This window comes from Marmota monax, unplaced genomic scaffold (genome assembly GCF_021218885.2).
Source record: "Marmota monax isolate L192 unplaced genomic scaffold, Marmota_monax_Labrador192_F-V1.1 WCK01_AAM20220418_F8-fsc00022, whole genome shotgun sequence".
Taxonomy (NCBI): Eukaryota; Metazoa; Chordata; class Mammalia; order Rodentia; family Sciuridae; genus Marmota; species Marmota monax.
Window position 1 is genome coordinate 26,865,472 of NW_026695215.1, and position 18,136 is coordinate 26,883,607.

At 53.0% G+C, this 18,136-nt stretch overlaps 4 protein-coding genes across 10 annotated transcripts; 3 read left to right on the plus strand and 1 right to left on the minus strand.

Annotated features, from left to right (window-relative positions):
* The first annotated feature begins 246 nt into the window (after positions 1-246).
* Positions 247-5,247, plus strand: Tmem115 (transmembrane protein 115). Its single transcript, XM_046431872.2, has 2 exons — positions 247-1,600; positions 4,449-5,247. The coding sequence occupies exons 1-2, from the start codon at positions 750-752 to the stop codon at positions 4,651-4,653; spliced, it is 1,056 nt and encodes a 351-aa protein (XP_046287828.1). The 5' UTR covers positions 247-749; the 3' UTR covers positions 4,654-5,247.
* Positions 5,248-5,839: 592 nt separating this feature from the next.
* LOC124084557 (transmembrane reductase CYB561D2) lies at positions 5,840-8,741 on the minus strand. Of its 4 annotated transcripts, none has more exons than XM_046431874.2 (4): positions 8,600-8,741; positions 8,011-8,162; positions 7,518-7,555; positions 5,840-6,662 (listed from the first exon to the last, which is right to left on the minus strand). In XM_046431874.2, the coding sequence occupies exons 2-4, from the start codon at positions 8,135-8,137 to the stop codon at positions 6,159-6,161; spliced, it is 669 nt and encodes a 222-aa protein (XP_046287830.1). In that variant the 5' UTR covers positions 8,138-8,162; positions 8,600-8,741; the 3' UTR covers positions 5,840-6,158. The 4 variants fall into 4 exon arrangements, with proteins under 4 accessions (XP_046287830.1, XP_058430835.1, XP_046287831.1 ...); XM_058574852.1 differs by having other exon boundaries at positions 5,840-6,697; positions 7,518-7,616; XM_046431875.2 differs by lacking the exon at positions 8,600-8,741 and having other exon boundaries at positions 7,518-7,616; positions 8,011-8,138.
* A 31-nt stretch (positions 8,742-8,772) lies between these two features.
* On the plus strand, positions 8,773-12,173 carry Nprl2 (NPR2 like, GATOR1 complex subunit). Of its 2 annotated transcripts, none has more exons than XM_058574851.1 (11): positions 8,773-9,059; positions 9,619-9,710; positions 9,797-9,965; positions 10,133-10,241; positions 10,616-10,752; positions 10,843-10,940; positions 11,060-11,096; positions 11,185-11,278; positions 11,351-11,468; positions 11,743-11,898; positions 11,982-12,173. In XM_058574851.1, exons 1-11 carry the CDS (start codon positions 8,982-8,984, stop codon positions 12,040-12,042), a joined length of 1,149 nt encoding a protein of 382 aa, XP_058430834.1. In that variant the 5' UTR covers positions 8,773-8,981; the 3' UTR covers positions 12,043-12,173. The 2 variants fall into 2 exon arrangements, with proteins under 2 accessions (XP_058430834.1, XP_046287827.1); XM_046431871.2 differs by having other exon boundaries at positions 8,775-9,059; positions 11,743-11,885; positions 11,975-12,173.
* Positions 12,174-13,916: 1,743 nt separating this feature from the next.
* On the plus strand, positions 13,917-18,071 carry Zmynd10 (zinc finger MYND-type containing 10). 3 transcript variants are annotated; one of them, XM_046431876.2, is made up of 12 exons: positions 13,917-14,142; positions 14,391-14,499; positions 15,308-15,424; positions 15,556-15,609; positions 15,721-15,858; positions 15,957-16,045; positions 16,150-16,250; positions 16,590-16,762; positions 16,998-17,123; positions 17,206-17,327; positions 17,447-17,572; positions 17,667-18,071. In XM_046431876.2, exons 1-12 carry the CDS (start codon positions 14,054-14,056, stop codon positions 17,740-17,742), a joined length of 1,320 nt encoding a protein of 439 aa, XP_046287832.1. In that variant the 5' UTR covers positions 13,917-14,053; the 3' UTR covers positions 17,743-18,071. The 3 variants fall into 3 exon arrangements, with proteins under 3 accessions (XP_046287832.1, XP_046287833.1, XP_058430837.1); XM_046431877.1 differs by having other exon boundaries at positions 13,961-14,095; XM_058574854.1 differs by having other exon boundaries at positions 14,103-14,142; positions 14,391-14,596.
* Positions 18,072-18,136: the final 65 nt, after the last annotated feature.

Sequence of the window (18,136 nt, forward strand, 5' to 3'; positions counted from 1 at the left end):
GCGGCCTCCTGAACCCCCAACTCTCAGCTTCCCGAGGTTGGCAACCTCTCTCCTTTATGCACCAAGAACAGGCGGAAACAGCCCTCAGCTATACAATTCCCAGAACACCCTTCTCGATCACGGACAGGACCAGCTAGGCGCACGGTCTCCTGGGACTTGTAGTTCTTCCCAGAAACCTAGTTCCGCTCCTCCAGGACTGTAGCCAAGGACTCCGTATCCCAGCATGCCAAAGAGCCGGAAGACAGGAGCTCAGAAGGCATCCGGCCGCCGCTGCCGCCGGGGGCACGCAAGCGCAGCACCCATGTTTGTCGGCCCCTGAGAAGGGAGGAGGCAGAGGGAGAAGTCAGGACTGAGGCCCAGCTGGAGCTGACCCGACTTGACTCGGACCTGGAACGAGGTGCCCGTCCCGCGCGGACCAGAGCCCAGGAGTGGATGGAGGTGCCCCAGTCCTGAGGGCAAGGCTAGTCCAGCCAGCCTGGCGCTGGGCCTACCGGGCAGGCAGGCAGGCGTGCCAAAGCCGCCCAGGACCTTCGTAAAGGTCCGGGGCGAGGGGCCTAGACTCTGGCCAGGCGACAAAGCCCTTTGAGACCGGAGCCCGTCCCGACCGGAAGCGGAGCCTTCACCAGGGTGATAGGCCAGTGACTAGGCCGAACCCGGGCCTCCCATCGGGGCCGGACTGGAACGAGGCCCCGGGGAGGCCCCTAGCCCACCTTCTTCACCTTCCCCTCAGGCCAACGCATACCAGGAAAATGCAACGCGCCCTACCTGGTGCCCGCCAGCACTTGGGGGCCATCCTGGCCAGCGCCAGCGTGGTGGTAAAGGCCCTGTGCGCAGCGGTACTTTTCATCTACCTGCTTTCCTTCGCAGTAGATACGGGCTGCCTGGCGGTCACCCCAGGCTACCTCTTTCCTCCCAACTTCTGGATTTGGACTCTGGCCACCCATGGGCTCATGGAGCAGCACGTGTGGGATGTGGCCATCAGCCTGGCCACAGTGGTGGTGGCTGGGCGTTTGCTGGAACCCCTCTGGGGAGCCTTGGAGCTGCTCATCTTCTTCTCGGTGGTGAATGTGTCTGTGGGGCTACTGGGGGCCTTCGCCTACCTCCTCACCTATATGGCTTCCTTCAACTTGGTCTACCTGTTCACAATCCGTATCCACGGCGCTCTGGGCTTCCTAGGTGGTGTCTTGGTGGCACTCAAGCAAACTATGGGGGACTGTGTGGTCCTGCGAGTGCCCCAGGTGCGCGTCAGCGTAGTGCCAATGCTGCTGCTGGCACTGCTGCTACTGCTGCGGCTGGCCACACTGCTCCAGAGCCCAGCGCTGGCTTCCTATGGCTTTGGACTCCTCTCCAGTTGGGTGTATCTTCGCTTCTACCAGCGCCATAGCCGAGGCCGAGGGGACATGGCTGACCACTTTGCTTTTGCCACCTTCTTCCCTGAGATCCTGCAGCCTGTGGTGGGGCTGCTGGCGAACTTGGTGCATGGTCTCCTGGTGAAAGTAAAGATATGCCAGAAGACAGTGAAACGCTATGATGTGGGAGCCCCATCATCCATCACCATCAGCCTCCCAGGCACAGACCCTCAAGATGCAGAGCGGAGAAGGTACCGTGAAACCTTCCAAAATCTTGGCAAGCTAAGAGAGTACTGGTCAAAGTCACATGCCACCTGTTGAGGTGCTTGCTGTGCATAAGAGACCCACAGTCAGGTGTTGGGGCAGGTTCAGAGAGGAAACCCAGTCTGGCCTTGAGAATTCAGCATGTAGATGTCTGGGCTCCGGTGTGTGCTTTTTCTTACCACTAGGGCCATTTCAGTCTCAAGAAATACCATTTCTTTTGGTTCTGTGTGAGGGGCTAATGGAGGTATGCATCACCCTGGCCTTGCAGAGTCTCTAAATCCTAGACACTGGTACTTGGGAGCCGGAGACAACCTGTTAGTCTTTTTTCCCCTGGGGGGGGTGGGGGAGTGGGGACCAGGGAAGAAGGCCTGGGGCCCTTAAGAAATAGTCTGGTTACCCCAATTTCCAAATACTGAACCATGTCCTCTTCATGAGTCTTAATTCAGATACATGCTTCTCTGCCACTTACTGAGGGAAGCTTAGGGTCTTACCAAATTTAACTTCCAAGCAGGGAGGTGTCACCAAACCCAGGGGACTCGCTATATGACCCACCTTAGAGGCCTGTGTACCACACCAGATAGTGGAGACCTTTGAATTATCTGTAAACTAAGCCATCTGCCGCATTAGGCATCCTGGCTGAATTATTCACTGGCTGCACTTTGGCCAGGACAAGAGAGACTGTTTTTAATTCAGCTCTTAACTCTCCTGGATCTGTGGGCTCCCCAGAGTGGTCCCAGCTTCTATAAGATCCCCAGCTCCATTTACAACATTATTCTTGGGTTTTTTTTTTGGGGGGGGGGGGTGTTTGCTTGGGTTTTTTTTTTTTTTTTTTTTTAAGGTAATCGGATAACAGGGCTATCCTTTTGCTTTTGTCAAAGGTTCCTGCTTTTGCTCATCTATGAAATAGATTCCTGGCAGGAAGCTCTGTGAATTCAGTGGAAGAGTTATTTATCCTTGAGCTTACTGTCCACTGGGGCAGTACACTTGAGTGTAAAACACACCCCTTCCTTGAAGGAGTTTCCAGCTGGTGGTCCAAGCTGATATTTGTGGGAAAACACTTACAGCATGCTGTGAGGGCCTCATTCAAGGCCCTACAGTCTAGTCTGTGGGTGATAAGTTAGAGGTGTGTCTTGACCTTATCCAGTGAAGGAGACAAGGCCAGGTGGGCTGGACCTGGGAGGAACTAAGCTACCCTCAGCTATTCAGGTGGGACCTCTCCTTCAGTGAGAGGTCTTAGATGGTTAGGGTTGGCTGGATGTTCAGAAAACCTGCCCAAGCCAGGTGTGGTGATACATACTTGTAATCCCAATGACTCAGGAGGCTGAGGCAGAAGGATCACAAGTTCAAGGCCAGCCTTAGCAACTTAGTGAGACCCTGTCTCAAGGAAAAAAAAAAAAAAAATCTGCCCAAGGAAATGGACCAGAGAGTGGGTGAAGATAGGGCAAGAGGTAAGTTCTTGGTATAGCCTTAAGTAGTATAGGTGGGGGTTATTCTTCCAACCAGTTTGTTATCTGACTGCAAGCCACACTCAGACCCAAAGGGCTACTAGGTAGAAGGCAGGGTTTCCCATCTTTTTTTTTTTTTTTTTCCTTTTTAGTTGTTGATGGACCTATTTATTTACTTATTTATATGCAGTGCTGAGAATCCAACCCAGTGCCTCACACATGCAAATGCTTGCCTGAGCTACAACCCCAGCCCCCATCAAAGAGACATCTTTGACCCTTGTGAAGAAGTGACTAGCATGACACTATCTCTGGGCCTTGGCCGACTTTAGACAGAACTGACAAGGCCATCTCTGAGAAGGGAGCCTTGGCAGTATCATTGAAGAACTGTCCCATCAATGCAAATTTGCCATGTGCCAGGTTGGAGGGCAGGGGGGGAAGTATACTGGGTTTTCTGTGCTCATGTCCTTGTTGCTTCTCCTTATCCTTGGCATGGTGCAGGTTTTGGTTCTCTGCAGGAACTTGATAGGTTACACAGACATTGGTGGCACAGAGAAGCTGAAGCATCAGGAGTGGGCAGTGGCCATTGTTGGATGTGTTGCCTGGCAGCATTGTTACTCTACCCTCTGGTGGCCTAGGGCTCATGTGAATACCTTCTAGTAGACTTTCCCATCTCCCCCAAAGTGGTGCCTCCAAGGATCTGCCCCATGAAAACAGGCTCTGGCCTGTGCCCTACCCACATGGGCTTTTCTCTTCTTCACCTCTTGCAAGGACTCTGCTAAAAGCCTATTCTAACACAGGTCTTAGTGGTTTGGGGGATTCTCTAGAAATGAAAACATCAGAGTTAAGAGGGGTGTACTGATCCAAGTTGACTCTGCTTCCTGGGCTGAGCTAAGGGAGGTACTGAATTCTAGTCTTTCCCAGAGACCCTTGCCAGGAGGCTTCAGATACCCCTATCCAGGAAAAGGAGAATTAATGAACCTGTCCTTGGATGTGTGTAAGTGCCCAAGCAGGTACCCATCTCCAGGGACTTGCCATTCCACCCATCTGCCCTGGATTGTTAGATCTGCCCACTCTCATGCATCAAATTCAGAACTATTCCTGGTGGCTGGCCATGGATAGCCTGGTGGTCAGTCTGGCAGACATCCAACTGGCCTTCTCATCCTGGAGGCGCCCTAGAGCTAGAAGGAAAGACTCCAGAGCCTTCCGGTCCTCATTCTGATGGCAGCATGGGCTGAAATTCAGTCTCAGGGGAGTTCTGGGTGCTGCATGGAGAATGGATTCTGGGGGAGGAATCTATGTGGTAGGGAGAGAGGGCAGATTACAGAGGAAGGGTGCAGGATATGTGCCAAGAGAAACCCAGAGTGACCTGTCCTCTCTCCTCTGGCCCCAGGCAACTGGCTCTGAAGGCCCTCAATGAGCGGCTGAAGAGAGTGGAGGACCAGTCCACCTGGCCCAGCATGGATGATGATGAAGAAGAATCTGGGGCCAAAGTGGACAGCCCCCTGCTCTCAGAAAAGGCTCCCACATCCCCAGGAAAGGGGGCTACTCCTGAATCCAGCCTTATCACCTTCGAGGCAGCTCCCCCCAAACTGTAAACTCCAGACCACCTTGAGTGTAGCCCCTCCTCTCCCAAGCCCTCAATGATGCCTCTCAGCTACCCCAGGGCACTGACTGCTCTAAGAGGGAAGAAGGCCTGCTGGAGCCTTCCATGGCCACTTGCTGTCTCTCACCAACACTACCCAGGACCCTTGCTACCTGGTTCTGACTCCAGATAACCACTATCCTGGGCATGGGACCTCTGAGGCATCGGCCAATCCAGAACTCCATCTGAGGTGAGACTATACCTCAGCCCCAAATGACTACAGGAACGCTGGTGCCACAGCTCCTGGGCTGGCCCTCACATCTGAAACTGGTTGCCAAGAGCCCTGAGCCCTGTCAAGGCAAGGATTTGCATTTGCCAAAAATGTTCTGGGGGCCCAGCCAGTGCAGGAGCCAACACAAGGCTGTACATCCCTGCCCACCCCCAGGAAGACTGTGTTCATGTCAGGATTTCTTGTTTCCCTCTGCTGTGGCCGTGACTGCTTCTGGGCCAGAACAGCCACAGCTCCCAGGTATTTTCTACAGGACCACTTGAGTGGGCAACCAAGCCCAGCCTCACAGTATCAATAAAGCAGTTCTTTGAGGTATGACTCCTGCACTTTGTCAAGCTACCTTGTACAGTCTCACATGCTCAACTTAGATAGTCTTTACTCTGGATCCAAGGGCTCTCCATGGCAACTCCAGCTGGATAAAAAGCCCACTGCCCCAGTATACCTTCCTTCCACCACTATATGCCTCTGCCAAGTGGCCTTCCCAGAGCCATTGCCTCAGAGCCTTATTCTTTTTCCTCTCTCTAGTCCCCATTTAGGAGGCCCTCTGCCCCTACCCAGAGGATCTGACAGTTGAGGTTCTCTCCATCATGAGTTGTTCTTGCCCATGACTCACCACAAAGACAGAGTATTCTGCTCTTGACACCTATGGAGATAGCCCATTCCCAGCTCCCATCCTGTCAGTCTGTATCTAGCCCCCATAGTGTGGATGTTCCAAGAGTCAGAAGCTGGGAGATGGGTAGGATACGTAACTGTACCATTCACAACATGGGAGGCTCAACAGCCATATCCTAGGGACTTGTGTGCTAGGAGAACTACCATTCAGAGAGGGCCCCCACCTTGCTAAGCTGCCTACTTCTTAATGCTGACAGCATTAGTTAGAACCACCTCCAACTCTAAGCTGCTCCTCCCATCAGTCTTTTCAGTCATTTTTATTTCACTTTTTTCTCTCCAATAATTAAACCAGTACAATTATAAGCTGCATTGTTGTGCAGGCAGTCTTGAAATCCCAGCTTCATCCAGACACGTGATCCATATGCTCCTCTGGGATGCAGCAAAAGGAGAAGGACAGAGGAGGCACTCTAGCACGAAGAGCAAAAATGTCACATATGGGTCTCCTACTGCTCCAGTGCCTGAAGTATCCCCTGACCCAATCAGCTAAAAGAGTTCAGGAGGTCCCCAGCCCCAGAATGCTGAGAGGCAAATCCAGGCTTCCCTTGGCTAGGAAGAGTTCATGGTTGGATCCTCTTGCGATATAGGTAGGCATTGCTCACCTGATTCATAATGACCAAGCTGGTAAGGACAGGGCATAGCACAGCCAGGTACCAGGCTCCACCAGTGACAGTGGCAGTGAACCAGAGTGAGCACATGCCCAACAAGAGGCTGGTACTACCCAGCAGGTAGCCCACCAGCCCAGAAGTGGCATGGTATAGCTTGAGCTTTGCCAGGGGCCATCGGGGCAGCAGCTTGGGGTAAAGCAGCCCCACCCCACCTGAGCACTGCAGCCCTGCCCATAGCACGGCTAGCAGTCCTGCCTGTCCGTGCCGTGTAGCCAAGTGGGCTTTGCCAAGCTGCTCTTTGTGGAGGATGACAAGACCAAGGCCCAGCAGTGCACACAGTAGAGCCAGCAGCTGCAGCACCCAGTGGCAGCGTGCCCGGCCCTTCCGTGACAGGAAGCGCAGCAACGAACTCTCAGGAGAGAACACCAATAGTGCCTCGGTCATCAGGAAGGAGAACTGAGGAGACGGAGAAGGAAACTCAAGTGAGGGTGCTGTCCCAGCAAAAAAAAAAAAAATAAGAGGGCTTTAGATGATCCTCTTAGTTGTCAGTGCACCTGAGCTGATTCCCCTTCTTAATTTTCTCCTCAGCAAAACTACCCATTTAGTGGGGCAGAACATCTTCCTTAAATAGTCAGTGACAGATACCTCTTCACACATCTTCCTAGATGCTATTCTGAAATGTCATCTCTGTTGTTACCTAGCAAACAAGGTCTGAGATGTAGCACTTATAAATGATTCAAAACCTTTGTTTCTCTCCCATGGGGATGTATGGATACAATTTCTTGGCAAGAGCTGACCACATGGGTGCACTGTTTCAGGGAAAATAAGACACATATCACCACAAACTTAAGGTAAAAAGGGTCATCCAAATGCAATTTCTCAGCTTCCTGCCTGGAGATGGGAGAAGTCTCATTTGTGTTTAAACCTTCCCATTTATCCTAGGTTTTTTGTTTGTTTGTTTTTGATGTATATGTGGTACTGGGGATTGAACCCTGGAGAACTATGTCAAGCACTTTTAACTTATTTTTTTGTTTTGAGATAGGGTTTGTCTCAGTTGCCAAGATTGGCCTTGAACTTGCAATCCTCTTGTCTCAGCCTCCCCAGCAGCTAGGATTACAGGTATACACCACCACACCCAGCTATACTGGGTCTCAAATACAATGATTCAAGTCAGGAACATATCCGGACAAGAGTTGAAGCATGCAACTCCTCCAAATAGACACTAAATGTCCACAAGGAGTCAAAGGCTATCAGGGTCACCACCCATACCCATGCTCCCACCCATGAGAGCTGCCCATATCCACTACTTACAGCCAGAGACATAAGCACAGGGTGCCAGGAAAACAGGCCTGGAATGAGAAGAGGAGTCCTCATGGGGCTGAGGCAAGAAGAAACCAGCAATACCAATCCCTACAGGTTGAGGAATAAGGGCAGCCCATCACCTAAGAAGGTGCTGCCAAAATGTGAGCCGCGCCCCGCTAGCTGCAGCAAGCTGATTCCACACCTGTTCTCTCTTCCTAGACCACAGGCCATGCATGCTTGCCACTCCTCTCTCTCCTTCCCCCAGCACCTCCCAAGAGGTGCACCAAGACAAGAAAAGGATAACCATGGGCTCTATGGGGCTTGGCCAAGCTGTCAGAGCCCCCACCCATGTTTCATCCAGAGTATCATCCCTTCTACACAAAATATTCCTCAGCCAGCCATCCCTGTTCCCAAGAGTTAGGCCCAAGGCTTCCTACTGCCCTTGCTCCCCCAGGAAAAGTTGCCTTTCCTTTCCCAGAAGTCAACTATGAATTCTACTTACTGGAACCAGGCCTGGCGAGCACAGCCACAAAGATGGTAAAGCCCAGGGCCACAAGGTGGGCTGCAGCCCCAGAAGCAGTGCGCAGAGCTCGGTAGATGTGCGACTCGGTCTCCACAGAAAGGGCCATGGTCAGTTAGGCAGGTAGCTGTAGCCTGAAAACAAAGTAGCATTGGCAAGGGTCGGGTGCCCCAGTAGGACAGTTCCACACCTCTCGCTGGAAGAAGAGTTGCAGGGCAAGAATGCCACCCTCTTCCAAGAAGTTATGGTAGGAAAAAACAGACCAAGACCAGTACCGGAAATAGTCACAACTGGCCAGGAGAGGACTGGCAGCCCCGTCAGGATCTACCTGCATCTAAATTGGTATTGATCTCTAGCCCACTTTTCAGGTAGGATACGCAAGGCCACATAAGACTACAAATTCCAGCATGCATCACCCTGTCACTGGTGGGAACGCCAGGTGGGAGCGCGTGAAGCACTGCGGGAATTGTAGTTCCCAGATGTGTCCCACTTACAGCCTGAATCCCTTCGTGCAGTGCTCCCCACCAAGTGCCGCTAGCACGCTGTCCCTTCATGCTAGGAATCTGCCTACCTCACTTGCAGCGCCGATCAGACGTGGTGGTTTCCTCCAAAAAAATGCTGGATAACCAGGACCCTACCGCGCACGCCGCCGCTCCGTCGCGGAGCCGCTTCACTTCCGGGTGCGACATCTACCCACCCGGGACTTCCTGGGAAGAGCACCCCCAAGCCCCGCCTCTGAATCTCGCTACGCAGACTCTACTGAGCAGACAGTCTCTCGAGTGTGTGTGTGTGTGTGTGTGTGTGTGTGTGTGTGTGTGTGTGTGTGGCGCGCGCTCACGACTGCATGACACAGTGGCCCAGGCCTCAGGGCTGTTTTCTGACCAGTGTTCCCAAGAATAGGGGTGTCTCCGCGCGAACGACAAGGAGCTACGGACACAGGACTCGCTAGCGCCATGGGCAGCAGCTGCCGCATCGAATGCATATTCTTCAGCGAGTTCCACCCCACGCTGGGACCAAAGATCACCTATCAGGTGCTGCCCGGGCTCGCGAGACTAGGCGGGGAGAGGGACACTCTCGGGAGCTCAGCCGACTGACATAGCACTGAATCCCCTTGCTGCACGAGGGTATCTCTATCCATTCCCGGATAACCATGAATAGAAAGGATAACAGACCCAGGTCCCCCGGCTCCTGTTGTGATGAAGGAAACATACTATGTCACATGAGCCGTGCTTTGGGGAAATCCAATTGTAAGGTTCAGGGGAGGTGTCAGGTCCCATGGAAGGTGGGGGTGAGTGGTCTGAGAGAATTCCTGGATTGGAACTTAAATGATGCATAGCAAATTAGATGATGGAGGAAAGTGTTCCAAGTATAGGGAGCAACAAATGCAAAAGCCAAGAAGCCTGTGAGAACACAGTATGTGTTTGAAAACACCAAGGAGTGTTAGGCCTGGGTGAATGAGAGAGAGGAAAATGCTAGAGAAAAGTACTTATACCTGAAGGTGGTAATGGGGGGTGCACCTATGAATGCACCCTGTGCACTCCACCCAGTCCCAATGTCTAGTCAGGGGCTTCTTGCCACTTCCTTCCCCAGGTCCCTGAAGACTTCATCTCCAGGGAGCTGTTTGACACCGTCCAAGTGTACATCATCACCAAGCCAGAGCTACAAAACAAGCTCATCACTGTGTGAGGCCCTGGCTGGGTGTGGGATGAACAGGTCCCAAGAGGAGGGAACAGACTTGGGGAGGCCTAACTCTGTTCCATTCATCCAGCACAGCCATGGAAAAGAAGCTGATCGGCTGCCCTGTGTGCATTGAGCACAAGAAGTATAGCCGCAATGCTCTCCTCTTCAACCTGGGGTTCGTGTGTGATGCCCAGGCCAAGACCTGTGCCCTGGAGCCCATTGTTAAAAAGCTGGCTGGCTACCTGACCACATTGGAGGTCTGCAACATGATAGGCTTGGGTGTATGGGCAGGCAAAGTTGGGAAAAGTGTTCCTATGTCTCCAAAGTCTTCTTGATCCTGACAGCTAGCTCAGGACCCAGGCAGGGCATCTAGTTAGTCAGGTGCCCTGGGGTATACCCACTATGCTGTCTATGCTCTGTCCAGCTAGAGAGCAGTTTCGTGTCCACAGAGGAGAGCAAGCAGAAGTTGGTGCCCATAATGACCATCTTACTGGAGGAGCTGAATGCTTCTGGCCGGTGCACTCTACCCATTGGTATGACCCAGCCTCTGCAAGAACAACAGAAGGGGAGGTATGGGAAAGTGGCAGAAGGTGAGCACAGCCTTTGGGGGGAAAAGGACAAGACTTTTGAATAAACTGGTGGCCAGGAAATAGCCAGAGGCTGAGGTGATGTCCTGGGTACAGTACATGATGGGGCTGGGCATGGGGGGCAGCCAGCAGAGCTATCCAGCTCTGCTCCTTGTGTATATTCCTTCCCCTTTGGACCTCAGTTTCTCACTCCATAAAAGGGGAAGAATGACCCTCCCCAGAGCCACCTGCCTGCCTCAAGGGATACTGGAAAGGCTGGATGGTAATTGAGGGCCTCTCAGGAGAGATGGCACTGAGAATATGGGTGGGGTCCCCTGCAGATGAATCCAACACCATCCACTTGAAGGTGATTGAACAGCGGCCAGACCCTCCTGTGGCCCAAGAGTATGATGTACCTGTCTTTACCAAGGACAAGGAGGATTTCTTCAACTCACAGTGGGACCTCACCACCCAACAGGTGTGCCAGTTGTCCCTGAGTAGCATCACCTTGTCTTGGCCACAGCACTGGCCTCATCCTAACCCCACTGACCTTGCCCTGCTCTGCCAGATCCTGCCATACATCGATGGTTTCCGCCATGTCCAGAAGATCTCTGCTGAGGCAGATGTGGAGCTCAACCTAGTGCGCATTGCCATACAGAACCTACTGTGAGTAGGGCAATAGTCATGCCTAGCATAAGGTCACCAGCCAGGGAAGAATCTAGGTCCCTGAGTATGGAGCTGGAAAGGTCTAGTCTTCAGAAGCTGAGCTCAGCTCTCTCTCTTAGGTACTATGGTGTTGTGACACTGGTGTCCATTCTCCAGGTAGGTAAATTTGGGATATGGTTCAGCAATGTCTGGCCCAGCCTCCCAGCCCCTCACTCAGGTCCCTGTGCCTTCTGCTATTCTCTAGTACTCCAACGTGTACTGTCCAACACCCAAGGTCCAGGATCTTGTAGATGACAAGTCCCTACAGGAGGCATGTCTATCCTACGTGACCAAGCAAGGTAGTAGTGGGCTCTGGGGAGATATCTTGGGAAGGGGAGGGTCACTTGGTGAGCTGATCCTGGCACCCACAGGGCACAAAAGAGCCAGTCTCCGGGATGTGTTCCAACTGTACTGCAGCCTGAGCCCTGGTACTACTGTACGAGACCTCATCGGCCGCCACCCCCAGCAGCTACAGCATGTTGATGAACGGTCAGAGGGCCATTCCTTGGGAAATGAGGGGGTTGCCTGAGGGAAGGTGGACCCTCTTTGTCTCTCTGGAGGAACCCTGGGTCAGAAGAAGCAGGGTATTCCCAGTGAGAAGAATCGTGGCACTGCTAAACCAGGGAGGATTCCTGGGGATGATGAGCTTGCAGGGCAGTCTGGCTCTGAGATAGAATTGAACAGAAGGCTGCAGGAAAGAGTTGGTCTGGCTATAAGGAGGACTGACCAGAGCATCATACTTCTTCCCCAATCCTCACCCCAGGAAACTGATCCAGTTTGGGCTAATGAAGAATCTCATCCGACGACTACAGAAATATCCTGTGCGGGTGTCTCGAGAGGAGCGAAGCCACCCTGCCCGGCTTTACACAGGCTGTCACAGCTATGATGAGATCTGCTGCAAGACAGGTGGAGGCATGCAGTGGGGCAGACAGGGTGAGGTCAGGGCACTGTGGGTAGGCCAAGATCACTGACCTCACCTCCCCCACCCCACCCAGGCATGAGTTACCATGAGCTGGATGAGCGTCTGGAGAATGACCCCAACATCATCATCTGCTGGAAGTGAAGCTTTCCTGAATGATTATATTGCTGTGGCTACTCCCTCCTGCTAAACCCACATGGGGACTAGACAAGTAGGCTAGTTCATATCCTCTGTAGGTTGACTCTTAGTTCTGTAAATAAAATCAATGACTTCAACCTGCCTTTATTCATTTATTTATTTTTGCGGTATGGGGATTGAACTCAAGGGCACTCTTATCACATCCCCAGCCTTTTATTTTCAGTCAGAATCTCTCTAAGTTGCCCAAGCTGGCCTTGAACTTTTAACCATCCTTCCTCAGCCTGTGGAGTAGCTAGGATTACAGGTATTATAGGCACCCCAGCTGCCTCAACCTTTTACTGAGTGCTGCCTCCGCTGTGGACAACCTAGCCTTAAATGAGCCAGTCAAGGTCCGGGTGCTCTGGAGCGCCATCTGATGGGCATGGCCAGCAATGGCCAAGTGAACATGCTGTTGTAAACTGAAGCAGCAAGAAACAGAGGTGATGAACAGTTTGAGTTCCGAGGGAAGCAGGGATTGCTCTGGATTAGATAAGCAAAACAGACCTAGGTGAAGTGATTTAAACTGAGCCTTGAACTAGGAAAAGTATTCCAATAGAAGAAACAAATGCAAAACCCTGAAGCATGTATGAGGAACCCAAGGCAAGCCCATGGGACTGGATCATGGGAGACCAAAGAGAGCCAAAAATACAAGCCAAAGACTTCCAGGCATGATGACATATGCCTCTACTCCCAGCTACTCAAGAGGCCAAGGCAGGAGGATTGCGAGTTTGAGGCCAGCCTGGACAATTTAGCAAGATCCTGTCTCTAAAATAGAAAGGGATGGGGAATGCAGCTCAGTGGTAGAACTTTCATGTGCTAGGCCTGGGTTCAATCCCCAGTACCCTCACAGCGCTCCGCCCCCCCTCCCCCACGTCTAAATCCTGAGGTAGGAGAAAGGCAAGAAGTAGAACCTGCAAAACTCTGGGAAGCCACGTCTGACCCAGTATTTTCTTGCGGGGAGGGCGGCGGGGGTGGTTACCCAGGATTGAACTTGGGCTGTGGGCCACTGAGCCACATCCCCAGCCCTATTTTGTATATTATTTAGAGACAGGGTCTTACTGAGTTGCTTTTAGCCCCTCACTTTTGCTGAGGCTGGCTTTGAACTTGTGATCCTCCTGCTTCAGTCTCCCGAGCCCCTGGAATACACCGGCAGTATTTTTTAAATATATATACTTTTAATGGTAGATGGACACAATACCTTTATTTATATTTATGTGGTGCTGAGGATTGAACCCAGTGCCTCACACATGCTAGGCAAGCACACTACCACTGAGCTACAACCCAGCCCCTAATCCAGTATTTTGAGGGTCAGAGATAATCAAAGAACCGCCCTCCTGCAAAGGAGTAATGTCTGATGTACACCTTTAAGAATCCTGGCTGCTGGGAAGGGTCCAGAGTGGAAGTAGATCTAGTGAAAAGGCTGATGCAGCTACCCCCATTAAAGTAATAGCAGTCTGAAGTAGAATGGAACGACGTTGTGGATCCTGGGCAATACTTAGGGAGTAGATCCAACTGGTGATGCTGGGTACAAGAAATAAGGAGGAAGCCTTGAAGAGGAACATCCGAGAGGATCAAGACAGTCCAGCTGCAGGAGGAGCTGGCGGGGTCACTGGCTGACTTGACAATTAGGGAAAGAGTTGGTGGAGTTCAGGAGAGACTTCGCGGGAGCACCTGGTTGTGAGGAAGAAAACTTTATGACAGTCGCAGTAGGGTTACTATTGGCAGCGGAGTAGGCGTGGCAAGCGGGGGGGGGGGGGGGGCGGGGTGGTTCCAGACTGCAAGAGCCACCGGCATAGGTGGACCTAGGCTTCACTGCGCAGACGCCAAGCTGTTTCCATGGCGGCGAGGACGCACGCGCTCCAACCGACAGGCAACTGTCCGGTCCCAGAGTCCAGTCCTGCTGAAGTCTGTCCTCCTAAAGTGTATCATCTCCTCCGCCCCAACTGCTACCCGAAGTCAGCCAGACTCTGGCCCCAACATGGACCTGGAATTGCTGCTGCCAGGGGAAGCTGACGTACTGGTGCGGGGTCTGCGCAGTTTCCCCCTGCGCGAGATGGGCTCTGAAGGGTGAGGCAGCTGGGTCAGACAGAGTTACCAGGTCCTTGAATGGGGGGAGCTTGGGACTGACATTGGGGAAGGGGTTGCTCAATGTGAGGGGGCCCCCAGGTGGAGAGGCAAAGCTCTTCAAGATAGGAGTATATGGCTCCTAAGCCCCTTCTGGATCCTCAGGATCAGATTTGGCTTCAATAGGATCTAGCCACACTTCTGATGCACACATGTGTGCCCAAATACTACATACATACCCTCTGTAACAGGTGGAACCAGCAGCATGAGAACCTGGAGAAGCTGAACATGCAAGCCATCCTTGATGCTACTGTCAGCCAAGGCGAGCCCATCCAGGAGCTGCTAGTCACCCATGGGAAGGTACCCCGAGGTCACAGACAGTATTCCTGCCTTCCCTCCCACAACACCCACTACACCCCTTGGGAACACATGGATGCCTGCTCTTCCCTCTGGCCTGGTATAACTGTTCTCCCTGAAGGGGAAAGAGGAATGTGTTGCATTTCCTTTTGTCCCCCAATTAGACAAGACCCAGGCATGCCAGACCTGTGTTAGGACATGGATTGATTAGGGGGAAAGTCATGGACACTAAAACAGCTTAGGCTGTAGGGGGGAGACTCCTGAAGTGGGAGTGGTGCCTTGACTTGAAAGGAAACAGCCTTTCCAACATGAGGGTTGGGGAGTTAGAAAACAGGGAGATGACCTGAGATATCACTTGACAAAAGATTTCTCCACAAGAAAAAGGCAGAGCACACTACTAGGGGATGGGGCAGAAATAGGGCACTGTAAAGGGCCTTGAGTAAGAATGAGACTTAGGCACACAAGAGCCTTGGAGGGTCAGAGGACAAGGACAAGAAGGGAGGGCATGAGCAGGAGGGCTAGCCTAAAAGAGATAGGGAGGAGGGGATAAGAGTGCAGATGCAGAGAGGCAAGGCAGTTGGGACAGAGCAAGGGCTAGTCACAGGTAGCAGGGGAGTGTCCCCATAGATGTTGGAACATCTGGAAATAAAGGTCTAAGATGCAGGAGAAAAGTCAGAAAGGGTACTTGTAGGGCCTGGGAGAGTCCAGAGACCTGGGGAAGTTTGAGAGATGAGCTAACAGAGCCAGGGATGGGAGGGTTGCCAGGCAAAGAAGGTCCACCTGATTCCTGTCCTTTCCCCATGCTTCAAAGATCCCGACACTGGTGGAAGAGCTAATTGCAGTGGAGATGTGGAAGCAGAAGGTATTCCCTGTGCTATGCAAAGTGGAGGACTTCAAGCCCCAGAACACTTTCCCCGTATACATGGTGGTGAGTTAGGTCCCTGGCGCACACCTCATCCCTTTCAGAGCAGAGAGCCATGGCCCAGGGAAGACAGAATGCCTAGGTAGTCCCTATGCCTGTCTTGCAGCCCAGGCCCTGTCCTCCCCTTTTTTTGATAGGTACACCATGAAGCCTCCATTATCAACCTCCTAGAGACTGTGTTCTTCCACAAGGTGAGGCACTATTCCTGCCCAAGGGCCACTGCTCTGGGCAGGGATTATTTGATTGTGTCCATGTGGGGAGGACATCAGAGACAGAAAGTTTCCTCTCCTCCTTTCCCTCAGGAGGTATGTGAGTCAGCAGAAGACACCATCTTGGACCTGGTGGATTATTGCCATCGCAAACTGACACTGCTGGTGGCCCGAACTGGCCGTGGTGGCCCCCATGAGGAAGAAGGGCCCCAGGATGGTACCCCTGTGCAGGTGAACTGAGGTTTCCTGGGGTTGGCAAAGCCTAGATGTGGGTTTCCCAAGGCCTGTGCAGCAGGGGGTGGTCTAGCTTGAACACTGTGTGCCCCCAGGAGCTGCAGAAGCAGGCAGAACTAATGGAATTTGAGATCTCACTGAAGGCTCTCTCAGTGTTGCGCTACATTACAGATTGTGTGGACAGGTGGGCAGTCCTCCCAAGTCTGGGGCCTACAGTAGAGGGACAGAATACTGTGCCTATAGCCTCTGCTCACCTCCCTGCCTGCCACCCCCCCCACACACCCCTAGCCTTTCACTGAGCATCCTGAGCCGCATGCTCAGCACCCACAACCTACCCTGCCTCCTGGTGGAACTACTGGAGCACAGTCCCTGGAGCCGGCGGGAAGGAAGTAAGATCTTCCCCTCACACCTACCTAAGCCCCAGCCCATTGCTACTAGAACATCCTTCAGATTAAAGTGGGAAACCTGTAGTTCAAACCCTACCCGACCCCCAGCCCGCAGAGTTTACCAGAATGCTTCACCCAAGATGGGATGAGACCTTGGCTTTGCAGCAGGCAAGGCTCATGAGTCCACTACTGAGCATTCATCCTGCTCTGGGGCCAGCAAAACCACAACCTGGGCAAGTCCTGTGGCCCTCCCACCTTGCCCAGCCTGTGGGAAATTCCACAGTACACACAGCTGGCTTGATCAAAGATGGCTACATCCAGTGTGCTGGGTCTTCTCCCCAGGCAAGCTGCAAAGATTCGAGGGTGGTCATTGGCAGACAGTAACCCCCCCAGAGCAGCAAAAGCTGAGCAAGTTGGATGGGCAAGTGTGGATCGCCCTGTACAACCTGTTGCTAAGCCCCGAGGCCCGGGCCCGCTACTGCCTCACAAGCTTTGCTAAGGGACAGCTACTCAAGGTGGGGAGCTCCCCTCGACTAGTCCCCACAGCCCAGCACTGCTCCACTTCATCCCACCCCTACTGAATTCCTGCTGGTCACCTTTGCCCATCTTCTTCCACCCTAGTCCACCTTTCATAATTTGAGCTTCAGGTGACCTGGTGGGACATAAGCCCCACAGGTACCCTTAGTCCACTTTCCCTGCTCCTTTGGCCAGCACCCATTTCACACTGGCTTTCCCTGGATATTCTTGCAGCTTCGGGCCTTCCTGACAGACACACTACTTGACCAGTTGCCCAACCTGGCAGACCTGAAAAGTTTCCTGGCCCACCTGGCCCTGGTCGAAACCCAGGCCCCTAAGAAGGAACTGGTATTGGAACAGGTAGGCATCTGGAAAGTTAATCACTCAGGACCACTGTCCACTTTGCCAGCTTCTTCCTGTCCCTTCTATTACTCTCCCCTAGATCCCAGAAATCTGGGAGCGGCTAGAGCAAGAGAATAGAGGCAAATGGCAGGCAATTGCCAAGCATCAGCTTCGGCATGTGTTCAACCCCTCTGAGCAGGACCTTAGGCTACAGGCACGAAGGTAAGTACATCTGAGCTGGCAAAGGGGGTGGATGGAAATCAGGAGGCATGGACTGGGCAAGGGTGCTTCTGTGTTCCAACCTGTCAAACCCAGTGAGGGCCGCTTGACTGCTCCACTAGGTGGGCTGAGACCTACAGGCTGGATGTGCTAGAAGCAGTGGCTCCAGAGAGGCCCCGCTGCGCCTACTGCAATGCAGAGGCCTCCAAGCGCTGCTCGAGATGCCAGAATGAGTGGTATTGCTGCAGGTGAGGGTATCCTAGGATGACCTTAGTCCCCTAAACCCCACTCCCAGATCCCCACCCCAGCACTGCCATCCTCACCTGGCCCACCTGCCTGCAGGGAGTGCCAAGTCAAGCACTGGGAGAAGCATGGGAAGGCTTGTGTCCTGGCAGCCCAGGGTGGCAAAGCTAAGTGAGGGCTGCAGCCGCTGAGGGCCGTCCAATACAACCCAACCCGAATGCACCCCTGAACCTCAGGATCTCTGTCTGGCCTCTGCCCCTCTACCGGACCCCAATCTCCCTGGTGGTGAGCACAGCCGGTCAAGTAGAGCTACTGAGCTACCCCCACATCCCACAGATGAAGGCTCCCCACTTCCTGCCCCACCCGGCAGATAGGCGGAGGGCGAGGATGCAGTCTCAGAAAACTGGGGCAGGCGGCCTGGGTGGGGTGGGGGTGGGGCCGTGGGAGAGGGCCGGATGTGGGGACCCTCTTCCTCTAGCACAGTAAAGTTAACCCCCAGAAACATTCCTGTCTCGTGTGGCACTTTTCGGTCGTCGTCTGGGCGTGCGGAAATGGACGATAAAAGGAAA

Bases quoted from the DNA above. Each gene is read 5' to 3' on its own strand.
- Tmem115 (XM_046431872.2), top strand. From the start codon at position 750: ATGCAACGCGCCCTACCTGGTGCCCGCCAGCACTTGGGGGCCATCCTG. The intron at 1,601-4,448 runs GTACCGTGAAAC...CTCTGGCCCCAG, and splicing joins CAAGATGCAGAGCGGAGAAG to GCAACTGGCTCTGAAGGCCC.
- LOC124084557 (XM_058574852.1), bottom strand. From the start codon at position 8,137: ATGGCCCTTTCTGTGGAGACCGAGTCGCACATCTACCGAGCTCTGCGC. The intron at 7,617-8,010 runs GTAAGTAGAATT...CTCAACCTGTAG, and splicing joins GCTCGCCAGGCCTGGTTCCA to GGATTGGTATTGCTGGTTTC. The intron at 6,698-7,517 runs GTAAGTAGTGGA...TTGCTGGGACAG, and splicing joins CTGTGCTTATGTCTCTGGCT to CACCCTCACTTGAGTTTCCT.
- Nprl2 (XM_058574851.1), top strand. From the start codon at position 8,982: ATGGGCAGCAGCTGCCGCATCGAATGCATATTCTTCAGCGAGTTCCAC. The intron at 11,469-11,742 runs GTCAGAGGGCCA...TCCTCACCCCAG, and splicing joins CTACAGCATGTTGATGAACG to GAAACTGATCCAGTTTGGGC. The intron at 11,899-11,981 runs GTGGGGCAGACA...CCCAGGCATGAG, and splicing joins AAGACAGGTGGAGGCATGCA to TTACCATGAGCTGGATGAGC.
- Zmynd10 (XM_046431876.2), top strand. From the start codon at position 14,054: ATGGACCTGGAATTGCTGCTGCCAGGGGAAGCTGACGTACTGGTGCGG. The intron at 14,143-14,390 runs GTGAGGCAGCTG...CCTCTGTAACAG, and splicing joins CGCGAGATGGGCTCTGAAGG to GTGGAACCAGCAGCATGAGA. The intron at 16,763-16,997 runs GTGGGGAGCTCC...ATATTCTTGCAG, and splicing joins CTAAGGGACAGCTACTCAAG to CTTCGGGCCTTCCTGACAGA.